The sequence below is a fragment of the Artibeus jamaicensis genome, unplaced genomic scaffold, assembly GCF_021234435.1.
Source record: "Artibeus jamaicensis isolate MK-2021 breed Jamaican fruit bat unplaced genomic scaffold, CSHL_Jam_final contig_354, whole genome shotgun sequence".
Classification (NCBI taxonomy): domain Eukaryota; kingdom Metazoa; phylum Chordata; class Mammalia; order Chiroptera; family Phyllostomidae; genus Artibeus; species Artibeus jamaicensis.
The window spans coordinates 19,947,358-19,968,442 of NW_026521803.1; the positions used below are offsets into that span (position 1 = coordinate 19,947,358).

A 21,085-nucleotide genomic window follows, 5' to 3' on the forward strand; every position below is an offset into this window, starting at 1 on the left:
ATGATGGTTTCTTTCCTGCGCAGTTCCGGCTGGTGGTGAAGACAGCCCTGAAGCTGCTGCTTGTCTTCGTGGAGTACTCGGAGTCCAATGCGCCTCTTCTGGTCCAGGCTGTCTCTGCCGTCGACACGAAGCGAGGTGAGTGGTCCCGGCCCCCTCATTTCATCAAGGTAAAAATATCTGGTGTAGGATGTCTTCTACTTTTTCACATGTTCAAAACGGCATTAGGAATAAATAGTATTCCCTTAGTGTGGACCACACACTGCAGGAAACATATTTTGGGGGGACAGTAAGGACATGAAGATTAGAAACAGAATGAGGTTTGGCAGCACTCACAGGCACACCCAGGACGGGCCTGACCCTGACCTCATCTTTACCCTCTGTCCCCAGCCCCTGCCACTGAACACACAGGAGCAGCTGTTTCTCCTCTTTTCCCATCTTTTCCTGCTTATCTTGGCTCCTTCCTCCCCTCCTTTCATGCATGCTTTATTGGCCCGAACCCTGATTGTTCCTCTTCTTCCCCCAATGTCCCTTCCCTACTGGGGACCCTCACCATCTCTGACCATCCTTACCTCCCCAAAGTGCTACCCCAGCCTTTGCCACTGGAAGATTCTTCTAAAATACAAATTTGGTCACATCATTTGCCACCCAATACCTGCCAGTGGCTCCCAGTGCCACCAGGATTAGGTCAAAGTTCTTCATCTGACCTGTGCCGTCCAGCCCCTGTCCCCCTGCCACCCATCTCCCCGCTGGCCTGCACCACACCCTCCCTGCCCTGGGTCAGATGGCCATGTGCTCTCAAAGCTCCATGTGGCCCTCTTCTCTGCTGTGTCATTTTCGTGGCCTGTCCCCCCTGAGTGTGTGCCCTGCCTGAGGACAGGCTGCCCGGCTCCCCGGCTGCCCATTGGTGTCCCGGCCCCTAGTTGGTCTGCCTTACACACCCGCTGAAGAGTTGGCTTTGCATTTGGTTTAGTGTGTACCATGCTGCAGCCCCTGTAACATTGTGAAGCCCGAAACTAAGAGTTTGGCCTTTTTCTTTTGTTTGGTTCTTTTAAAAACAAAAGACAACCTTTGATTTTCCTCCCTAGTAAGATTTCTTCATATCATCATCATCCTCCTCCCAGCAAAACTCAAAGAACAAAAACTTGATAGTGTTTATTTTTATGACTATAACAGTAATACCCTATGTAAAAAATTGGCAAAACAACAACAGCAGTGTAAAGAAGACAATAGGAAAATCATCTTTAATCTCACCAGACAGAAATAGTGTTAACATGGTGATGTGTTTCCTTATGGTTTCATGTGTGTGTTGGTGCACATGCTCACACACAAATCAGCTGAGATACAACTGTCAAAAGGGAACCAGGGGTCTAAATAGCCCTCTTGGATTCAAGTCATTTGTGTCTGTGACTCAGTGTTGCTCTAAGACCCCCTTCCAGGGCAAAATTTAAAGGTGGAAGTAGATTGATCACTGGTTACTTTGAAAATTGGAGTATAAGTGAATGAAAACCCTCCCGAGCCATACATTGGGCTCCCATACTTTTTCCCTGAATGCACAGGCAGATGCCGGCTTCCTATGTGGTAGATGCAGGCCAGGGCCCACTCTGGGCCTCTGTGTGGATGTGTGTGACAGAGACAAACCCCAGTGCATGGGCAGGGGCTGTGAGTCCGGAAGATGGGCTCCAGACCAGGGCCGGCCTGTGCGTTTCTTTCTCCTATAACATGTTGCCATCTGCTATTAGATCTGAAATTCCTTATGGCCAAAAGCGGGTCATAGGGCCAGCTCTGAAACCATTATGAAGACTGCCCATGGCTCAGAAACTAGAGTTAGTGTTTGCAAGGCCAACGAATGAGATTTAGGGCCAAAGCTGGGTGTTTGGGAAGAGAGCGAGGCAGATCTTTTCATTCACACTTAGAGGATTCATACTCTATTCCCCGGCTCTGGAGGTTACTTTAGAATGAATGGACTCTTCATTTTCCTGTCCTAAATTTCAGGTAACCCTGAGCCCCCTTGTCTTGGGGGCCATGTTAGAAGGGGCCAGTTTTCTTATGACCTTGGGGTTGCGCTCTTACTTTTTAGACTTGGGAGCTCAGAGCTTCCTTCCTTGGGCTTTGCGTTTCGTAAAAGGGGTGTTGTGGGCTAGGGGATTGATCCCGAGACCCACCCAGGGCATGGCACCCACATTCAAGACTCCATCTACTGTCCCAGCCAGATGCTCTGTGCTGTACTCAGTTTCTCCTCTGAGACAAAATGATGACCATCTTTCTCCAATTTGTTAAAAAAAAAAAACAATTAAAGACGCTAATAGATTATTTACTTTATTTTTTGAGGAGGTCCTGTAAAATTTCTTAAGTTTTGGGCAACTACCATTATCTCTCTACTACTGAGCACTAGCAGCTGTGGGGGCGGGGGAAGGAATATCAGTAATGGAAAAAAATCAAGACTTTGCTTATCACATGTCTTTCAACAGCATGTTTCTCTATGGACATGTGTGGTCTTGGATATAATTTTATAATGCGTGCATATAACATCATCCTATTTTACTGCTAGGAAAAGCATTCCTGAGTCCCACGGTGGAATTAAACATATAAATATATCGTGATGTTTGCAGAGAGTAACATGCCTCCCAGGTGTGTTTCCACCAGCAGGTCTAGAAGCAGCTGCCCGCTTCCTTCTCAGCTGGGTGAGAGGACAGAGGTGCCAGCGGTGACCAAGGGCCAACCAGGCATGTCCACTGTGCGCACGTTTAAGCATAAATTTTACTCCTCTAGTGGCTTTAGACACATTCCTCTGGGGAGACAGGGTGGAGAATGGGTATGTTAAAGTATAGACTGGTTCGTTTTAATAGAAAGGAATTCTTTTGGGTGATGAAAACAATCAGATTCAAAGGATCAAAAAAGAAAACCAACAAATAATCTACAAGTCCTCAAAAATTACTTCCACCAACAACAAGTGGAGTTGTCCCAGAATACATTCCCCTAGGGGCTTTATGAATGTTACTCGTGAGTCAACCAGAAGGGCTCATTGTGTGAGTGCAGACAGTTTGCCCTTCAGTCACGCGTGATCCAGTTAGGGAGCCCACAAAAAAGCAGAGGGGTCTCAGTCCTACATAGGGACAAATACGTATTTATGACAATGAAAAATAAAAATGCCCAGGTTGAGACAGGCAATTGGCACTTTTACTCTGGGGCTGAAATGAAAGGTGAGTCTCAGGTGACCTCTGGGGCATGAACAGAGGCTCTGCACTGTCTTTAGTCTCTCCCCTAAGACAAAGCGGTGGCCATCTTTCCTCAATTTGTAAAAAATAAATTCTTTAAAGCAGACGTACATGTCTGCTCAGGCTGTTGAATCATCTTCTGTTTGGGTTGGATCTTCAAGTCACTTTCTCTTCCCAGCAGACGGGGCCTGGCCAAAAGACGGGAAGGCAGTGAAGCGCATATGCAGGCCCTCGAGGGGGACTTGCTTCCTCACTCTGCCATGACAGGGACTCCCCTTCCTTGCAAATTCCTCTGGCGATCCCCAGGGAACTGGCGGAGAAGCCTCTGCAGCCCTCAGGCCGGGGGTGCCCTTCCCGCTGACTCTTGGGGTTTGCCCCTCAGACAGGGGGTGGAGCACGTGGCCCCCCTGGGTAACCTGTTTTGAAATTTCAGCCATAAATTGTGAGTCAGCACTGATTTGGTTCAGTACTGCTTTTTTTTTTGGTGCTGCTTTTGAAGAAGTTCCATTTCTCACTTGCATGCGAGGTGATGAGATATGACATAACTCTTGAACATTTGTTCCTCACATGATTAACGGGGGAAAATACCCAGCCTTCCTTTCAAGCTGCCCCACGTCTGGCTTCTGCTGGAGGGTGTGCTGATCTGTGAAGAACGCACAGGGCTCGGCGGAAGTCAGGGGTTGACAACTCGAGCTCTGTCTCCATTAGTATTTATGGCTGAAGTATGTACGTTACGTGTGTTCCTTGGTCGTGCTGAAAGACATGGAACGTACTGTGAGGACCATCTGTGTCAGTGTTAGAGCAACTCTTGTACAAGGCATTGTGCTAATTGTATTATTTCCTTTGGGATTTAATACAGAGACCAGGGAGGAAAGTACTGAGCAATTTATTCTGGGTTGAGGAGAGACACTGTGGTTTGGTGGCAAGAGGGGACTGGCCTGGGAGTCTGCCCTCTGGGGGTGTCACCCCGCCCCGACCACCATGACAATTACAGCTACTGATATTCTCGTGCCTACCGTGTAACAGATACTATGCTAAGAATTTTCCATGTAAGAATTTTTTATATTTTTGGTAAATATTTAAATGCCAGCTGTGTGCTTGAAACATCAGAGGAAAAAAAAACCAGGCTCTCCTGGAGCCTACACTCACTCCAGAGACTGGGGGCGGAGTCAGAGAGGGATCGAGGATCCTGATTGAGTAGGTTATTGTCTTTCTGTACTGCTTCGCCAGTGCTAAGGCAGAAAGGTGAAGCGCTTGATCTCTATGGCACCTCAGAGCAATCCTATGGCTGATTCCATCGATTCAGATGCATTTCCTGAGCCACCATTCATTCCACGATTCCAGAGCTTAGTTTCTTTCTCTGGTATGTGAAGGAGTAAGACTGTATGGTTTCTGATTCTGAAACAGAACCTCTCCCCCTACACACACACACATACATACATACATACATACATACATAATCACTGTATGGGCCCAGCCAATGGCCACTAGTGGGAAGGTTGCAGCTGCCGGTGCCTGACCTCAGCCAGCACGAGCCTGACCAAGGCCATTTGTGTTGGACCAAAATGTTTTCTCTCCTCCACCTTTATTCTTCTAAATATTTCCCATTTTCTGGGCCCTAAACAATCAAAGTAGAATGGGATGAACTTTCATCCCAACAGTATGTGAATATATTCTAGTTTACAGACTTGAAATCCTTAACTAGTAATGGGAGAATCAGATATCTTAGCTGAAGAACATGTTTTTCAATTAAATCAAGCTAGGGTTTGAGTGTTTTCATCACAAAGGAGAAAATGGCGCCCAGGTGTGTCTGTCTACACGTCGGAAGAGAGAGGACGTAATCTGGCTACTTCCCTCTTTACAAGGTGCTTGCCTTTGCTTCTTGGCCTTTCCTCCCTTGCTCTGTTTGGCACCTTTGGCTCCAATGTGTGCAATCAAGATGCAGACTGGGCCCACCAGCACCACTAATATTCCTAGCTTCAGTGCTTTCTCTCCTGCACAGTCTCCCCTTTAACCACACACAGGCGCGTGTTATCTGCTGAGGTTGGGTGCCGAGTGTGAATAATAGAAGTTGCCTGTGTTACTGTTATAAACACAAGCATGGGCCCTTCAAGTGCGTCAACTACCCCTGGACAGTGAGACCCAAAGCCTAAAAACCACACTGATTGACTGTCCTGGGGGCAGAAGTGGCTACTTGGGTGGGGTTTCAAGAACATGTGAGGATTTCCATATAGTCTGAGAGTAAGTGTCAGCAAGAAGATAATTCAGCAGTCAATAGGCAAAGGCTCATGCTTTTGTGTTCAGGGTCTGAAAGGGTATGGAAGCTTGTCTCATTCTGACCAACTGGATAACTTGGCTCAAGACAAAGGCTTTCCGTTCATTTGCTGGAGAGCCAGCAGATCTCTGCATCAAACTACATCTCTGTCTTTCTCATGCATAGTAGGTGCCTGTTCCTTTTTAAAAGTACTCTGTCTTCTCTCCTTTTCTTACTGTGGGCATGTACCTGCTGGTCCTAAACTGTCCCAGTTTAATCCACGTTATGCCTTCTCAGGGATCTCCATTTCCTTTCAGCAGATGTTTCAGCTCCAACACAATCCATCCAAGAACTAGTACTTAGAAGCCACTGGTTTTAGGTTCATTTAGAAATTACTTTCATCAGCAAAAAATAAGCAATAACCTTGAGATCTTTATAGAGAATGCAGGAAAGAGCTTCGTGTTCCAAACAGCCACACCAGGGACAGGGCCACACTTCAAATATTTGTCTCAGGGACAGGAAATGTGTCAGGGTGCTGTGTCCCTTTTGCGGCCATGACCTTGGCAGTGTTGATGTGCAGGGTCTTCCTACTTCCTCCTGGAGTGGGGGGATAACCACCCATGAGCCTGTACCTGCAGAGCCCCACTTAGGAACCACCTCTGCACCGAGACCTCCCTGGCTGAGTGGCAGGCGTTGACAAGTGCTTTTGCCTCTTGAGTGCTTTCACTCTGTGCTGACAAGTGTTCTGGTGCTCAGACCTAACTGCTCCATTAGATGCCGAAACTCTCTAGGGCAGCCTCCAGCTAGACCCAGTTCCTTGTACCTGGTTTATGGTTGGACAGTAGTTGTGCCTTGATTAAATACAGATAATATATGGTACTTCTGTTCTTGGAATGTTTGCTAGATGCAAGTTTCACTATGCATTCCTGGAGCCCACTGTTAGCACGAGTGTAAATGCCTCCCGCATCCCCTTCCCTTGCAGGAGGTCAGAGCATAGCGTGCTGATGCACAGAGAGAGCTTGTCAAGGGTTTCTGTACTTGGGGAGGGAAACACCTGGCCTAAAACTTGGTGTAAAACACTTTTTGAAAGTCACATAATTAAAATAAAGGGACCTTCCAAGCAAATTGATAGGCCTCCTGACACTGAAGAATATGCCTTTTCAAGTGGACAAGGATAGTGGGGTATATTGTCACCTCATTTGAAGCATGTGTCACGCTTTGATATTTGGAGACTAAGAGACACTGCCATCATTGGGTGAAGAGGCTGTAGATACACTCCGAGGGGAGTTAAATAAGGAATGTGGAATTGTTCTTCCTAATGATTTTTGTTTTTCTCCTAGGAGTCATACCCTGGTCAAATATCATGGAAATCCTGGAGGAGAAAGACGGGGTCGACACAGAGCTGCTAGTTTATGCAATGACTTTAGTGAACAAGGTTGGTCAATGTTCGTTACGGGTTGCATTGTTTCCCCCAAAAGCCATGTTGAAGTCCTGATCCCCAGGACCTATGAATGAGGCCTTATTGGAAAATACAGTGTCATGTAGTCGAGTTAACATGAAGTCATTAGGGTGGCCCTAATCCAGTAAGACTGGTGTCCCTGTGAGGACAGGAAAGGAGACAGACCTAGAGGGAAGACAATGTGTACACATGTCCATGAGGAAGACAGCCACGTGAAGCTAGGGGTGGAGATTGGGGTGATAAACCTATAAGCCAAATGGTGCTAAAGAGAAAGCCAAGGGTTTCCAGCAGCCAGTCCAGGTTGAGGCAAGGAAGAACCCGCCCTGAGGGCCTTTGGAGAGAGCATGACCCTGTGACACCTTGTTATCAGACTTCTGTCCTCTCCCACTTTGAGAGGGTAAGTTCTGTTGTTTTAAGGCACTCTGTCATGGTAATTAGTTACAGCAGCCCTGGGGAACTAATACAGTGTGAAAACTTAGAATTTGCCTTTCTGATCAAATGTCACACATCCTGGGGACCCCATCACCGTGGTGGGAACCATGGCTGTGGTGTGCTTCCCTGCAGGAGAAAACCCTTGACACTCACGCGTGGCATGTGTGCCAGCATGTTGGTGCACACACACGTGCGAAGCCCTGTGAGTGTCTGCTTGCTTCCCGTGCTTTGGTCTTTCCCAATAAAATCAGAACTGTGACAGAGAGAATTTTATGACAACATTTCCTATGAAGATGCCCCTTAAAAACATTTTTCTTTCAGAAATTAATTAGCCAGTTTTGCTTTACACGTAGTACACAGTCAGGAAGAGATGAAAGGGCTCTTAGCCCACTGCTTATTAAATTCCGACTGCTAGGGGCTGAATGAAAAATTCCTGGGGGTGGGTCCAGTCTCATCCTCCTTGTATGGTGGTGACGACTCCCTTTGCTCTCACCCTCCTCACCTTCTAGGTGGTCACGTCCCTCCCTAGTCACCACCTAGAAGGGTGCTGTGGTCTTCAGTGTTCACCCTCAGAGATGCTGCTCTGACAGTGGGTTGGTCCCATGCTGGCCTGGGACAGCTCACTTTTGGGACCAGTGTTCCCTCCAGGCAGGGCCTGCATCCTTTCCTCCTTAAGACCTGGGGCTGGGTCAGGTCGTTATTTCTTGCAGATCACTGCACCCCGGACCCCAGGCCCCACACCAACCCACCATGGGCCTTCCTGTGCACGCCACGGGCTGCCGGGTGTAGGCTTGTGGGCAACACCCAGAACCTCTTCCTGCAACGGAACTGGAGAAAAGTTTTCCCTCATGAACTGGGGAAAAAGAGGAGAGGGCAGCATAACTGTAAGGAGTAACTTCCACTAGATATGAAAATATGCACGCTCTAAGGATTAAAACAGGACGGTCTGGCTCTCTGCTCAGCACAAAGATGAGGGAGCCGAGGAACGCTGACACAGACCTTGGTACCCAGAACTTCTCGTACTGCCACCGAATCAAGGGGGATGGGCTAGCTTCGTTCACAATCGGGGAGGTCTGGCTTTCCATGGAAATAAACAAAAACATACTTTGACCATATACCAAAATAAATGTCAAATCAATTAAAGAGTTCAGTGTAATAGATAAAAAATGAGAAATAACTCTATGTGAAGATTAGTTGGTCTCTGGTAGGTAAACGGTTACTTTAATAATAAAACCAGTCAAGAAAATTTCCAAAGGAAAGAACTTAAATATCTCAGTGCATAAAATGCTTAGGTTTTATTTGTAAAAATGAAAACCACAAATAAAAGCTAAAGGCAAGTGACAAACTGGGAAATTATTTGCAAAAAATAAGACAGAAAATGATACTATTTTAAATATATTGAGAACCCAGTGAAAAAATGAATAACCTTAGATCTGTTAGGAATAAAAGAAATACACAGTAAAAGAACACGACATCTCCCCCGGCCTTGCCAGCAGCGGATGCTCTGTAACAGAAGGCGTTTGTTGGTGAGGACGCGGGAAAATCTACTGCAGTCCTGGTGGCCAGCGAACACCGCTGTTTTGTGGATGATAATTTCGCATTTATTTAAAAATCCACGAGTTTATTTTACCATGCAATTTTAAAGCAATTTTCTCTTGGTTTTTTTAAGGTTAAGGTCATCAATTTCCTGTCATCTTCAGTCACTGGCATCGTTTTGGAGAACACTGAATTCAGCAAAAATGGAATTTTCTCCCTTGCCCTGTGTTTTCCATTGTAGTGCTGCCCCTTTCATGGGCAGAGGCCGTGCTCAGCGGCCCTCATGGCCCTGGCAGCATCGGCGTGCTGTGGCCGTCCTACCACCAGTCCCTGGCAAGGATCCGCTGCATGTCTTACTTTCCTTGGCCTTGTGTGGCATTTAATGTCCAGGGATTCCTCACTTACTCTTTCTCTCTGGCAGTTCTGACCAATCTTTTGTTAGTTCTGGTCCAGGGGGAGTCCAGGCAGGTCCTGAGGACACCACTGCAAATGCCATCTCTTCCTCAAAAAAGCCAGCACGCTGCTGGGGCCCACCGCGGCTGCGGTATCTCTTGTTGAATCCTAGCTGTGCTTATCGCCTCAGTGAGGACAGTCCTCTGAGATCCAAACGAGATGCTGAAGGGAAGTGTTCTGTGAGTCCGCAAAAAATATAGACTCCGAAATCTAGGAAATTATTTTATTGCTTTTCTAACTTTTGTTTCAACATAATAAAAGAGGTCCTAATAAATATAGAATTCAAAAATTTAACATTTTTGTGACAGCACAAGGGGACTGAGTTCTAGGCTGCTCATGTTCTTTCTGAGGCTGAAATGTGCCTTCGTTAAACAGGGACATTAATGGGGGGTTTCCAAGACCCAGACTAATCCCCACCTCCATCCTTGCCCCCATCCCCAGCCCCAAGTCATCAGAAGGTCTGAGGGAGTTTCAGAAACAACCTCTTGCTATGGAAGCTGAAGTTAGATAGTGCCTCGTCTTGATCCGGCTGAAATTCCCGCAGTGGGACTCCCCCACTCGACGGCGGGGCGGGGGTCATCCATTGACTGTCTCATAGAATAAGATGCGGCAGGTGGGGAGATGAGTGACGGGTGTTACCGAGGAGCTGGCTGGCAAGTTCAGGGAAGGAGGGTTCCAGGGAGCCCCAGGGAGGGACGTTGCTCCAGCAGGGCCAAGGAGTAAGCAACCCGGATGGAATTCGTGCTTAGTATTTGCCTTTGTTTTTATATTTCATTTTATTGTTTTTTAATTACTATATAGCAAAAATTGACTTTTTTCCTTTGGTTTTTAGCTATGTAAGTTTTAGTACACATGTAGTTAAGGATAACCTTCATAATTAGGATACAGAACATCTCCCCCCAAATGTCTCTCTTGTTATAATGACATCCCAATCCCCTCTTCCTGCCCTGACAACCACTGATTTATTCTCTATCACTGTGGTGTTGCTGTCTAAGAATGTCACATGGAATCATATAGGATGTGTCCCTTCGAGGTTAGCTTCTCTTAGGGGAAGAGATTCATCTCTGTTACCAGGCGCATTAACAGTTCACCCCTCTCTGCTGTGGTGCCCGGCCCCGTGTAGATCACACCCCAGTTTGCTGCCTCTTCACCCACTGAAGGAAGCTGGAGTGTTCAGAGCTTCTGGTTTTCGCATATAATGCTGCCACGGGCATCACGTTCAGGCCTTGGCTGCGCTGGTTTGATGGAATCCGTGAAACCCAGGGAGAGGAAATGGAAATGTGCTTTAGCACAGAGATTTCTTCCCTTGTGGAAGATTTACTTGCCACCAGGTCTGGCAGGATGAGGTCTGAGAGGTAGCAGGAAGCAGGTTGTGAGGGATCATTTGAGAGTCAAGGTGTCAGGAGACATTTGCCTCCCAGACTCTTCTGGAATAGCCGCCCCCCTTAGCAGAAGTGGGCACCGTGGCGGGGAGGTGTCAGGGTGGAAACAGGAGGACAGGGCCCGGGTAGAGGCGGGACTGTGGCAGGGTGGCCGGGCATGGGAGAGAGTGGCTGAAAAAAGCTGAATGTGTTTCTAGGATGTGTAGTCCCCTCCCTGTGCAGGTGAGGGAGAAGCCGTATTTGTGGCGAAGGACAGGAAAGGTGAGGGAACAAGGGCTTGGTTCAAGCACAAATTTTCACAGTGGAAATGACAAATGACCTCGTACTCCACTCGATTCGAGGCCTGTTTTTGAGCAAAGGCTCCGTGAGTCTGTTTGGTTCTACAGACCTATTTGTTTAATTATTTAGTGGTAACCCTCCCGGCCAGTCATGGTTGGGCTTACGAAAGTGATGGAGATTAGATATAGGAATTGAACCCCCTGGAAACTTCTGAGAAAAAGAACTCAGCAGGGAAAAAAGGAAAGGAGGAGGGGAACTGAGAGGTGAGGAGATTGCCAGTGGCCTGTGTCTGTGCCACATCCCAGCCCCTGCACTGCGGTGCAGAAAGCTTTAAATCTAGCACCAAACATCATTATTGCGCCTTTGGTGTTGGGCGGAGTCAGCAGTCAGTTTGGGGCACTTCCAGCTGTTAGCCCTTCCCTGGCCTACATGTCGCCTTTTCCCTCTCCTCATCTTTTAACCAAGTGGTAGAGACTAAGACCAAAGGATAGGCTTGTTCTGATGATAGCCATCTTTGAACGGGTGCCTACTTCTTCCATTAATTTGGGAGCTGGGGGCAGTTTGGCGGACTGTCGTGCCTGCTAATGCCTTGGTGACTGACCACCTGGCCTGGTGCCTGTAGACGTGCACGCATTTGCACTTGCACACTTGGCCACTTAAGGCGTGTGCCCCATTTATTACAGCGTCAGCTGGTTCCTAGCCCCCTGTTCTGTGTCCCTGCTGGTGCCCCAACTCATCAAACTGCTGGATCCCGGTGATTTTTCATCATCTCTGATCTAAATAACAGGGAGTTGTACCCTCTTGGCTCCACCTAGAAAGGAAAAGGGCATTGTTTTCGTTACGAATAAAGACATTCTTTCTGATATGAACAGCCCCAAAATAGAAGTGTTAGAGCTGCGAACTGATTGTTGGGAAAGTATTGGTGTTTTTCTCTTCCAAGGCAAGTCACCATGTTTACAGCGATTTTGAAATATGTATGCAGGGTTCTTAGAAGTGCAAAGCTAGGGAAATAAATAGGGACTCAAGGTCTGTGTCTGAAATTGAAGGTCAGAATAATTAGCACAGAGGGGGGGTGAGTGTGTGAGGAGAGGAGACTGGAATAGCTGCTCTGAGCCCAGGGTTCATTCCAAGTCCGCAGTAACTTCTGTTACCTCAGGCAAATTCCTTCCCTCCCAGCCTTCTTCTCCCTCATTTATAAGATAAGAGACTTATAGTAAATCACCTAAAGGTCCTTCCAGTTCTGACTAGAGGCTTGATCTGAGATCCTTCTTTCTGTAACAAAGAGAAGTCAGCCTTTTCTTTTATTAGATTATTATTATTTTTTTTGTCTCTGAGGTGCTGCTTTGACATTTCTCACATTTTCCTAAATTTCACAGACCAAGGGGAAGACCTACCAAATGGAAAGAAAAGGGAATCATTAAATTGTTATCACTCCAGCTGTTGGTAGATGGATCTTAACAGGAGTTTCTGATCACCGACTATGTTGGTTTTCTATTGCCATGTAACCAATTACCACAAACTTAGCAGCTTAAAACAGCACAGATTTATCATCTCACAGTTTCCACGGGCTGGTGTCCAGCACTGCCTAGCCGGGTCCTCTGCCTGGAGTCTCACAAGGTGTTGACTGGGGCTGGAGGCTCAGCAGAGGCCCAGGGTCCTCTTCCAGGCTTTTGTGGTTGTTGGCAGAGCTCATTTCCTTGCAGCTGTACAACTCATGGTGGCTTGCTGCTGCTTTGGGGCCAGCAGGAGAACCATTCTTGAGTGTCTGAGTTCAGGAAAGACCTCAGCCCAGTTTTAAATGGCTCACCTGATTAGGTCAGGCCCACCCAGGGTAGTCTCCCCTTTGATTAGCTCAAGATCAACTGACTTGGGACCTTAATGACAACTGTAAAATCTCTCCACCCTTGCCATAGACTGTAACCTAGTCATGGGAGTGTTCTGCCTACACTCAAGGGGAGGGGAGTACACGGCACCTTATGAGGTGAGATCTTGGGCTTCGTTCTGCTCTTGCTAAACAACTCTTTTGTCAAATGAGCTTGTCCTCTGTCTTGCTTTGTTCCACATTGTTATAATCATGGCCACTGGCTACTATGCAAAAAAATAAAAATGCCTTGTGAGGCTTGAGACAGATCCCTAAGACACGTCTGTGCCCTATTCTTTCTTTGTCTAGACGTTGTCCGGATTGCCAGACCAAGACACCTTCTACGACGTGGTGGACTGCCTGGAGGAGCTGGGCATCGCAGCTGTGTCTCAGCGGCACTTGAACAAGAAAGGGACTGACCTGGACTTGGTGGAGCAGTTGAACATTTACGAGGTAACAAACAGAACGTGCCTTTTGTAAGGCATCTCACAGCTTGGGCAAATGTCAAAGGCCCAGGGAAACGTACTCTAGACCTGTGCTTCTGGGTGCAGTGTAGCAGCACTCGCAACACCTGGGAGCTTTTCCAAATGCAAGTGCTCAGGCCCCAGCCCAGACCTGTTGAATCAGAAACTCTGTGGGTGGGCCCGGCACTCTGTGCTGTACAAACCTGCTGGTGATTGCGATGTGCACTCCAGTGGGAGAAGCACTGATCTAGCAGAAACTTGGTAGCTTGCTTGCTCATTTATTTGTTTATTGCTACTTTAATTTAAAGAACGTGCTTTCTACCAGCAGTACTTATATTCAGGCTGAGAGAGAGAGTCAGAGACAGAGAAACAAAGACAGACAGGCAGACAGAGGTCCTGTTTCTCATGCTGGTAGGGATGAAACTTCAGGCAGGGCCTGCTACACAATTCGTAGGGCAAAATAAAATGGGAAGAACTGCTGCTAAGATACTAAACATCTTTTTACTTCCTTCCCCAGTCTCTCTCACCTTGTTACAATGTTTTGTCATTGTAAGGAAAGAAATGTTAGCATTTAAAAGTATTAGCAGGAATTTTACTGCCCCTATTTATATTGTGCAATGCCAGTTTAAAATGCAGTTATAAGAGCATTTAACCTGTATGCAGAATTAGCAAAATTTGGTAGTTTGTCAGTCCTGTATACACAGGTATTTTGTTCTTACCAGAATAGTGGAAACACTATTCAAAACTAACTCGGCTATTTTTACTTCACTTCTTGATATGTGTTCAATCTGTCAACACTCTACCTTCAACTTACTGATGAGTAAGGAAGGCTAAAAGGAGCAGGAACTGTGGGCTGTCCTATCTTCTCATTTTTCCTATGTCATGATTTCAGCCTAAGTGGTTGGCTAACACAGTGAAAAGGTAACACTGTTGAGAAAGGCTGGGATGGGACCCTTGGGTTGCCATCTCTCTTCATGGAAAGCAAGTTCTGGTTTGCCCGGAAAGCGTGGCCTCCCAGGTTGTCCGTGACTCTGCTCAGCCAGTCCCAGGTGTAACATACCTGGGTACTACCCACCTGGTACTCCTCTCTTCCATTCCCACTGAACTCCCTTGTACCATGGGCTGATAGAACTCTGTGCTCCTGGGTGCAAGGAGTGGCAGACGTGTGTATTACACCTACTTCCTCTATGCCTGCACATGCTCCCTGGGCCCTTTGGACTTCACTTGTAGAACACCAGTTTGAAGTTAAAATTAACAAGAATTTCAAGATGGTGAAAGCAGAGCACTGAGACAAGCACAGAGCCCTGCTGAGCGTGAGAACGGAGCCCTGTATGGTTGCAGAGGGCGCATACCCATGAAGCAGGGACACTGCTTTGGTGACACATCAGAGCTGAATGGCCTGTTGAGTTCTAACTGCTCCTAGTGGGTTAATTTCAGGTCAAATGCCCACTTGTTATTAAAGTTATTGATATTGATCTGATGTGACTATTGTCTGAACTCCAAATGAAGGTTAGAGCACATTTTGTGAATAGCAAATTACATTCCTTCTTACTAAGCCTCATCATCCCGGTTTCCTTTCGTGACTAGTGGGGGACAGAATCTGGGGGCATGTTTCCTCTTGGCTGCTGTGATTTCGAACAGGGAAACCTATTCCCTCAGGCCCCAACTTACCCATAAGAACGGAGCGAACCAGGCTGTCCCCCAGGACATCCTATCAGTGGTGTTTTACTTTTTTTTTTTCACATTTCTCCCAGATATCATTCTCATACCAAAAAATTGACTATTTTAAAGTATAAAATTGAATGGGTTTTAATACATTCACCAGATTGCATACTTATCATCACTGTCATATTCCAGAAGTTTTCACCACCCCCAGAAGAAACCACACACCTATTAGCAGACACTGTCCATTCATCTCTGTCCCCGACACCTCATACCCCAAACCACTAATCTAGTCTCTCTCTGTTCAGATGTCTTTGATTTCATATAAATAAACATTTCATATAAATGGAACCCATGTGTGGTCTGTGCGACTAGCAGTCACATAACATGTTAGGATGTGTCCATGTCATAGCACGTATCAGTACATGTTACAACATACATACATGCTACAGTGTGCATGCACACTACAACATGTACCGATTCGTGCTACAAGTCACTTGGTTCCTTTTTGTGCTCATAGTCTGTTGTCCAGATACATAGTCGCATTCTGTTTATCCATTTACCATCTGATGGACATTTGGGTCATTCCCATCTTTTGGCTATTGTAAGTAATGTTGCTAAGGACAGTTATGTATGATACACTTTCAGTTCTCTTGGGTACATACCTAACAGTGAAATTGCTGGTCATATGGTAACCGTTTGGCTATTTGAGGAGCAGCCAGACTGTTTTCCGAAATGGCTGCACCATTTTACCTTCCCATCAGGAGTATAGTGAGGGTTCCAGTTTTTCTACATCCTCCTTGACGCTTATCACTGTCCATCTTTTTGAATTCTAGCCATCCCAGTTGGCACGAAGTGGTACACATTTTGATTTGCTTTGCATTTCTCTGGCGACTAATGATGTTGGGCATGTTCCAATGTGCCTGTTGGCCATTAGTACGTCTTCTGTGGAGAAGTGACTATTCATTCCCTTTGCTCATTTTTAAATTGTTTTTTTTATTACTATTGAGTTGTAATAATTATTTAGATATTCCGGATACTAGATCCTTACCAGATATAAAATTTAATATCTTTTTGCCTATTCTAGGAGTTGTACTGCTCTACTAATGATCTAACTGATCAGTTTTATTCACAGTAACTTGGAATTATCCTTCGTAGCTCTTTCTAGTGGTCTCCCATGCTCTCTGGCACTATCATCTTGCTTTTCTTTGTAATTTAACCTGAAAACAGCTTACTCTGTGAGCTAACACAAAGGATCAGATGACCAAATCAGAAGCGAAAAAGCAGAGATATTACCCAGTATCTACCTATGCTAATAATTTTGAGAATGAGGCAGTAGCCGTGTGGAGAAGCAGAGTGTGGTCATCCCCTGTGACCCCCTAGGTCCTTTCTCTCTGCATCAGACATGTGCTCTCTGGCTCAGAACCATAGACAAAGTCTCCAAGTGAGGTTCACAGGTCTCCTCACCCAGTGAATAGTATGTAGTGATGAAACATGTCTACTACATAGCCCAGAGAGTCAGGGCTATGTAGTAGACATAAATTCTGGATCTATTTACTGTAAGTAATCCTTAGCAAGGGACATCTTGCTAAGGGCATTCCAGAAACAAGAACTCTCATTTTAGTAGATATCATTAGTCTGTTTATTAGGTAGTCTAGTTATTAGCATGTTTACAAGGGATTAGATGGGGTCACTAGCTTCTTTCTTTCCCCAGAAGCATCTCTGCTGTAAGAGGAGTGAGGTGTCATGGGCCCGCTGTTTTAACCCCTTCATCCGAGTCTATATCCCTGAGCACCATGTTGTTTAATTTTGTCTGTTTTGAAGCAGGAATCATGCCATTTGTACCTTTCTCTGAGTTTCTCTTTTGCTCGATGTCTTCGAGACCGACCCATGTCGTTATGTGGCTTTTCTAGTTCATGTGTTTTCACGGCTGGTAAAAATATCACAGTTTTCTTATCTGGTCTTCTCTTGATGGAGGTCGGCTGGTTGACAGTTTTGTTGTGACAACAGTGCTACCACGAGTGTTCTTATGCTGTGTGTGTGTCAGTGTGTGTGTGTGTGTGTGCACACTCACACAGGACTTCTCACAGGTATTCGTTTCATTCTTACTTTGTAAAACTGTGTAGAAGTTGTTTTTCTATCTTTTCTTCTCCCTGGTCTTTTAGGGTTTGATGGAATTCCCTGGGGAAAGTGTGTGCGTGTGCATGTGTGCACACATGTGGGTGTTGAGGGTAAGAGGACATTTCTGATAACTATATTTCTTTTCTTATGGAAATTGGTCTGTTTAAATTTTCTGCCTTTACTTGGATCAATTTTGGTAAATTATATTTTCTAGAAAATTCATTTCATCTAGATTTTTAAGTTCATTACCAAAGAAATATATAAATAGTCTCTTATAAATGTTTTTAAAAAGATTTTATTTATTTATTTTTAGAGGGAAAGGGAAGGAGAGAGGGAGAGAAACATCAATGTATGGTTGCCTCTGGTATGTCCCCTGCTGGGAACTGTCCTGCAACCCAGGCATTTGCCCTGACTGGGAATTGAACTGCGGTTGTTTGGTTTGCAGGCCCGCGCTCAATCCACTGAGCTACACTAGCCAGGACTCTTAATAAATGTTTTTGATTTTTTCTGTGTCAGCAGGATTTTCCCTTGTTATTTTTCACTTTTCACTTTTTATGTTTGTTATTTCTTCCTTTTTTTTTTCCTCTGGATCAACTAGTGGTTTGTCTATTTCATTGGGTTTTTTCCAATAATACTGTTGATTTATGTATGATTTATAGTGCTTTTCTGTATTGTGACTCAATACGTTCTTATTTTAGTTTGTTAATTTTTCCTAGGTTTTTAAATTGTATATTTAACTCATTCCTTTGCATCCTTTAACCATCCTTGCCTTCCTGGAATATAACCCTCTTGGTCATGATGTGTTCTTTTTAAAAATGTGCTGTTGGAATTCTGTTAGATACTCATTTATCTAGGGTTTGTACACAAGTGTTCATAAGTAAGATTGGTCTCCTTTTCATTCTTCCCCTGCCTTCCTCTCCTCCTTTTTGTTTGCTGTCTACATCCGTTGGGGCAGTACTATTATGCTAGCATCATAAAAAATGATGGTGGTACTCACAACACCTCTTTTACGCATTGCTCCTGGACAGTGTACTCCTAGTGTTGTGTCTGTGGGTTGACTCCAGGGCACGTTCCCTGAATCCTTCATCTCTGTCCCCTCCCTTTCAGTGTTGAGGTTACCTGATGAGACCTCCTTTCTCAGTCTACATGGACTGTCCTATGACTTACACAGCGGATTTAGCAGGCCTGGAGGGTGATGACTGATCTTGACCCCGCGCTTTCAGCCAAGGTCCATGGCTGCCTGCCCCTGTGCCTGCTTGTCTTCTTGTGTTACATACATTCATTTGAGGTCCATTCTATGCGGTCCACATACTCTGCTGGGTCTGAAAATACAGAGATAGAAGTTCTGTCCCTGCCCCAAGGAACTTCCATTCTGTAGTCTAAGACAGTCAGGTAGCTTATTCCCCCAGCAGCTAAATGTAACAGTTCTGGGGACACAGAAGGTGCGGGGAGCTCTGACTATATGGGACATAGCCACCTGGAAGCTGCACATGACACGCTACCCGCCCTAAATAAATCCTTTGCTTTTCTCATATGACAGACACAAAAACACTGTACCATCTGTTCCTTTCTCCACCTCTATAAAAAACAGAGTCTCTCTAGTTACAAACCTGGAGCTGTCCTGGACTTTCTTCTTTCCTCCATCCCTACACATAGGAATCCGGTTACCGAACACTGTACTTTCTTCTCCATTCCCCTAGTTTTGGCCCTCATTGTTTCTTGGCTGGATTATAGGAATATCTTTCCATACATTTGTTCTTCTATGAGTTGGTTCATGCAACAGAATTTTATTGAGCTCATACTATGTGCCACACAGTGCCGTATGTCCCTGGACATGGCAGCTACCTAGACAGACAAGGACACTGTCCTAAAGGAGCGCACATTCTAATGGGGTGCACACAGTGACAAAGTACATGAATAAGGTGAGAATCTGAGATTGCAAGCATGTCTGTGAAGAAAAGAGGATGAAGTGGGGTTAGAAACCGGTGTAGATGAGGAAGGCCCATCTGAGACAACGGCCTGAAGACAGTGACTTAAAGAACAGCAGGGAGGAGCTCCAGCCCAGCAGGGGAGAAGGGTCGAAAGGAGTGTGACTGGAGGGGTGACTGGAGGGGAATAGGGTTGGGAGAGCTGCAGAAGTGGGGCCTGGTGAAGCTGGCTTCCTGATCGTGCTCCATCCCCTGGGGCCTTCTCTGTTCTTTCCTCCTTCCTAACTCCCTGCAACTAAAACCAAGGGGATCCTCCTGAAAGTCAGATCTGACTATGCCATTTCTTTGTTGACGAAAACAAGTAATAGTGAGTGAGTGAATGATTATATGAATGAATGAATGAATGAATGAAAAACCTTTTTCATGGCAAGCAGGATATAGCCCAAACTCCTTGAGTTAGTACAAGGGTTTACACAGTGTGTGGCCTCATACCCCTGTGACCTTTTCTCTAGTCATTCCTAAGATGTCTCTGAAGATTCAGCCGCATTTAACATCTGCTGTGTCTTGAATGTGAAAGGCAGGTCTTTGAGCTTTCCTTTATCCATTCTCTTTTCTTTGCCTGGAATACTCCTCCTTCCAGTTCTCAAGTTAGCACATTCCTACTCCTCCTGCAGGGGTTACTTCAGGGGGCCCTCATCCACGGGGTCTTTCTTGGCCAGGTAAAAGGAGCTCCTGCTGCTTGTCCCCTGCACTTGGTTCGTTATCCATGGAAGAGCACTTGCTTATGTCTGTACCTTGGACTGAACAGTCCTTCGGACATACTTGTTGGTCTGTTTCCCTTTGGGCTACTCTACGTCATGTGTCTCATTCCTCTCTCTGGCCCCAGTGCCCAGCAGTGCACCTGCCCAGAGCACTTCAGTAAGTGCTCAAATGAAGATCTCTTTTAATATCACATGTTTTATGACAGTGCCAGATGCTGGGCGGAGGGAAGAGCATGGTTTAATCAGAAAGCAGCTAATCTTAGAGGGAAGATGCCCTGAGTAGTAACTCCAGGTGACAACTGAGTGCTTTATGTATCAGGCAAAGCCAAGATTTTTCTTTTGTTCTGAAAGCTAATGCAGTTTCAAAATAATATTTTTTGCCACAGGACAACTAAGTTCAGGATACACAGGGGCAGCAAGGAAGCCTATAAACAAAGCCAACATTTTCCTCTATGAACATTTTTAAGCATTTGAAAAAAACTTGGTTGGGCTTCTAAAATTCTTCATAGTAGAGGACGTCTGGTGACCATATGTCCTGGACTTTCTGGGGACAGGCCCAAGTCCATGTAATTTAATTCCATTTCAGAAAGGTGACTTAATCTAAGTTTCGTTCATTTCAATTTTTACAGTTGCATATCATTTTATAAATATGTAAATTCACAAATCAAAACAAAAAATCTTTTGTCAGATTATGTGTTCTAACTTTTGATTCTCACAATGTAGTCCTAATAATGGGGAAGGCATCTTAAGGCTAGAGACTTTGGGTGTGAGCGGTAATTGGTCATTTTAGAAATAATTCACTAATAGGTCTCATCTCTTAGGATCCTTTTTTGTCATAGGTGATAAAAATGTGATCCGTTAGCCCTTGGCAATAACAAATATGCAAAAAACTCAGTGGCCCGAAATACCAAGTATCGATGATGATTCTGGGGTTGGAGGTTCGGACCTGGTTCAGCTAGAGATTCACATGTGGCCGCAGTCATCCGATGGCTGGACTTATAGTGGGTTCGGGTCTCTCCAGGTGTTTTCCATCCCTTGGGGGTCTTGCTTTTCATCTGTAGGGCTCCCTAGAATCGGAAGAATTTGGAACTGCCACCGTAGCCCTGATGTGAAAGTGGGGTCTCTCTTCCTGCCATCAGCAGACACTGCTAACTCCCTAGGGTCTGAATCTAGGGTCTGTCTTATGAAAACAAAACCACGAGTGAACACCAGCCCCAAGTTTCACGTCAGACGCTCCCTGCCTGCCAAGCCTGAGGCTGCCCTTGGCTCAGCTGGGAT

General features: G+C 45.7%; 1 protein-coding gene across 8 annotated transcripts in view; it reads left to right on the forward strand.

The window, feature by feature from the left end:
• Positions 1-21,085, forward strand: part of FHOD3 (formin homology 2 domain containing 3) — a 427,395-nt gene that overhangs the window by 267,884 nt on the left and 138,426 nt on the right. For all 8 annotated transcript variants that reach the window (XM_053664320.1, XM_053664321.1, XM_053664323.1 and 5 more), the window contains exons 7-9: positions 24-135; positions 6,810-6,904; positions 13,181-13,324. In XM_053664320.1, the coding sequence (XP_053520295.1) occupies positions 24-135; positions 6,810-6,904; positions 13,181-13,324 (351 nt within the window). The remainder of the gene's footprint in view (positions 1-23; positions 136-6,809; positions 6,905-13,180; positions 13,325-21,085) is intronic.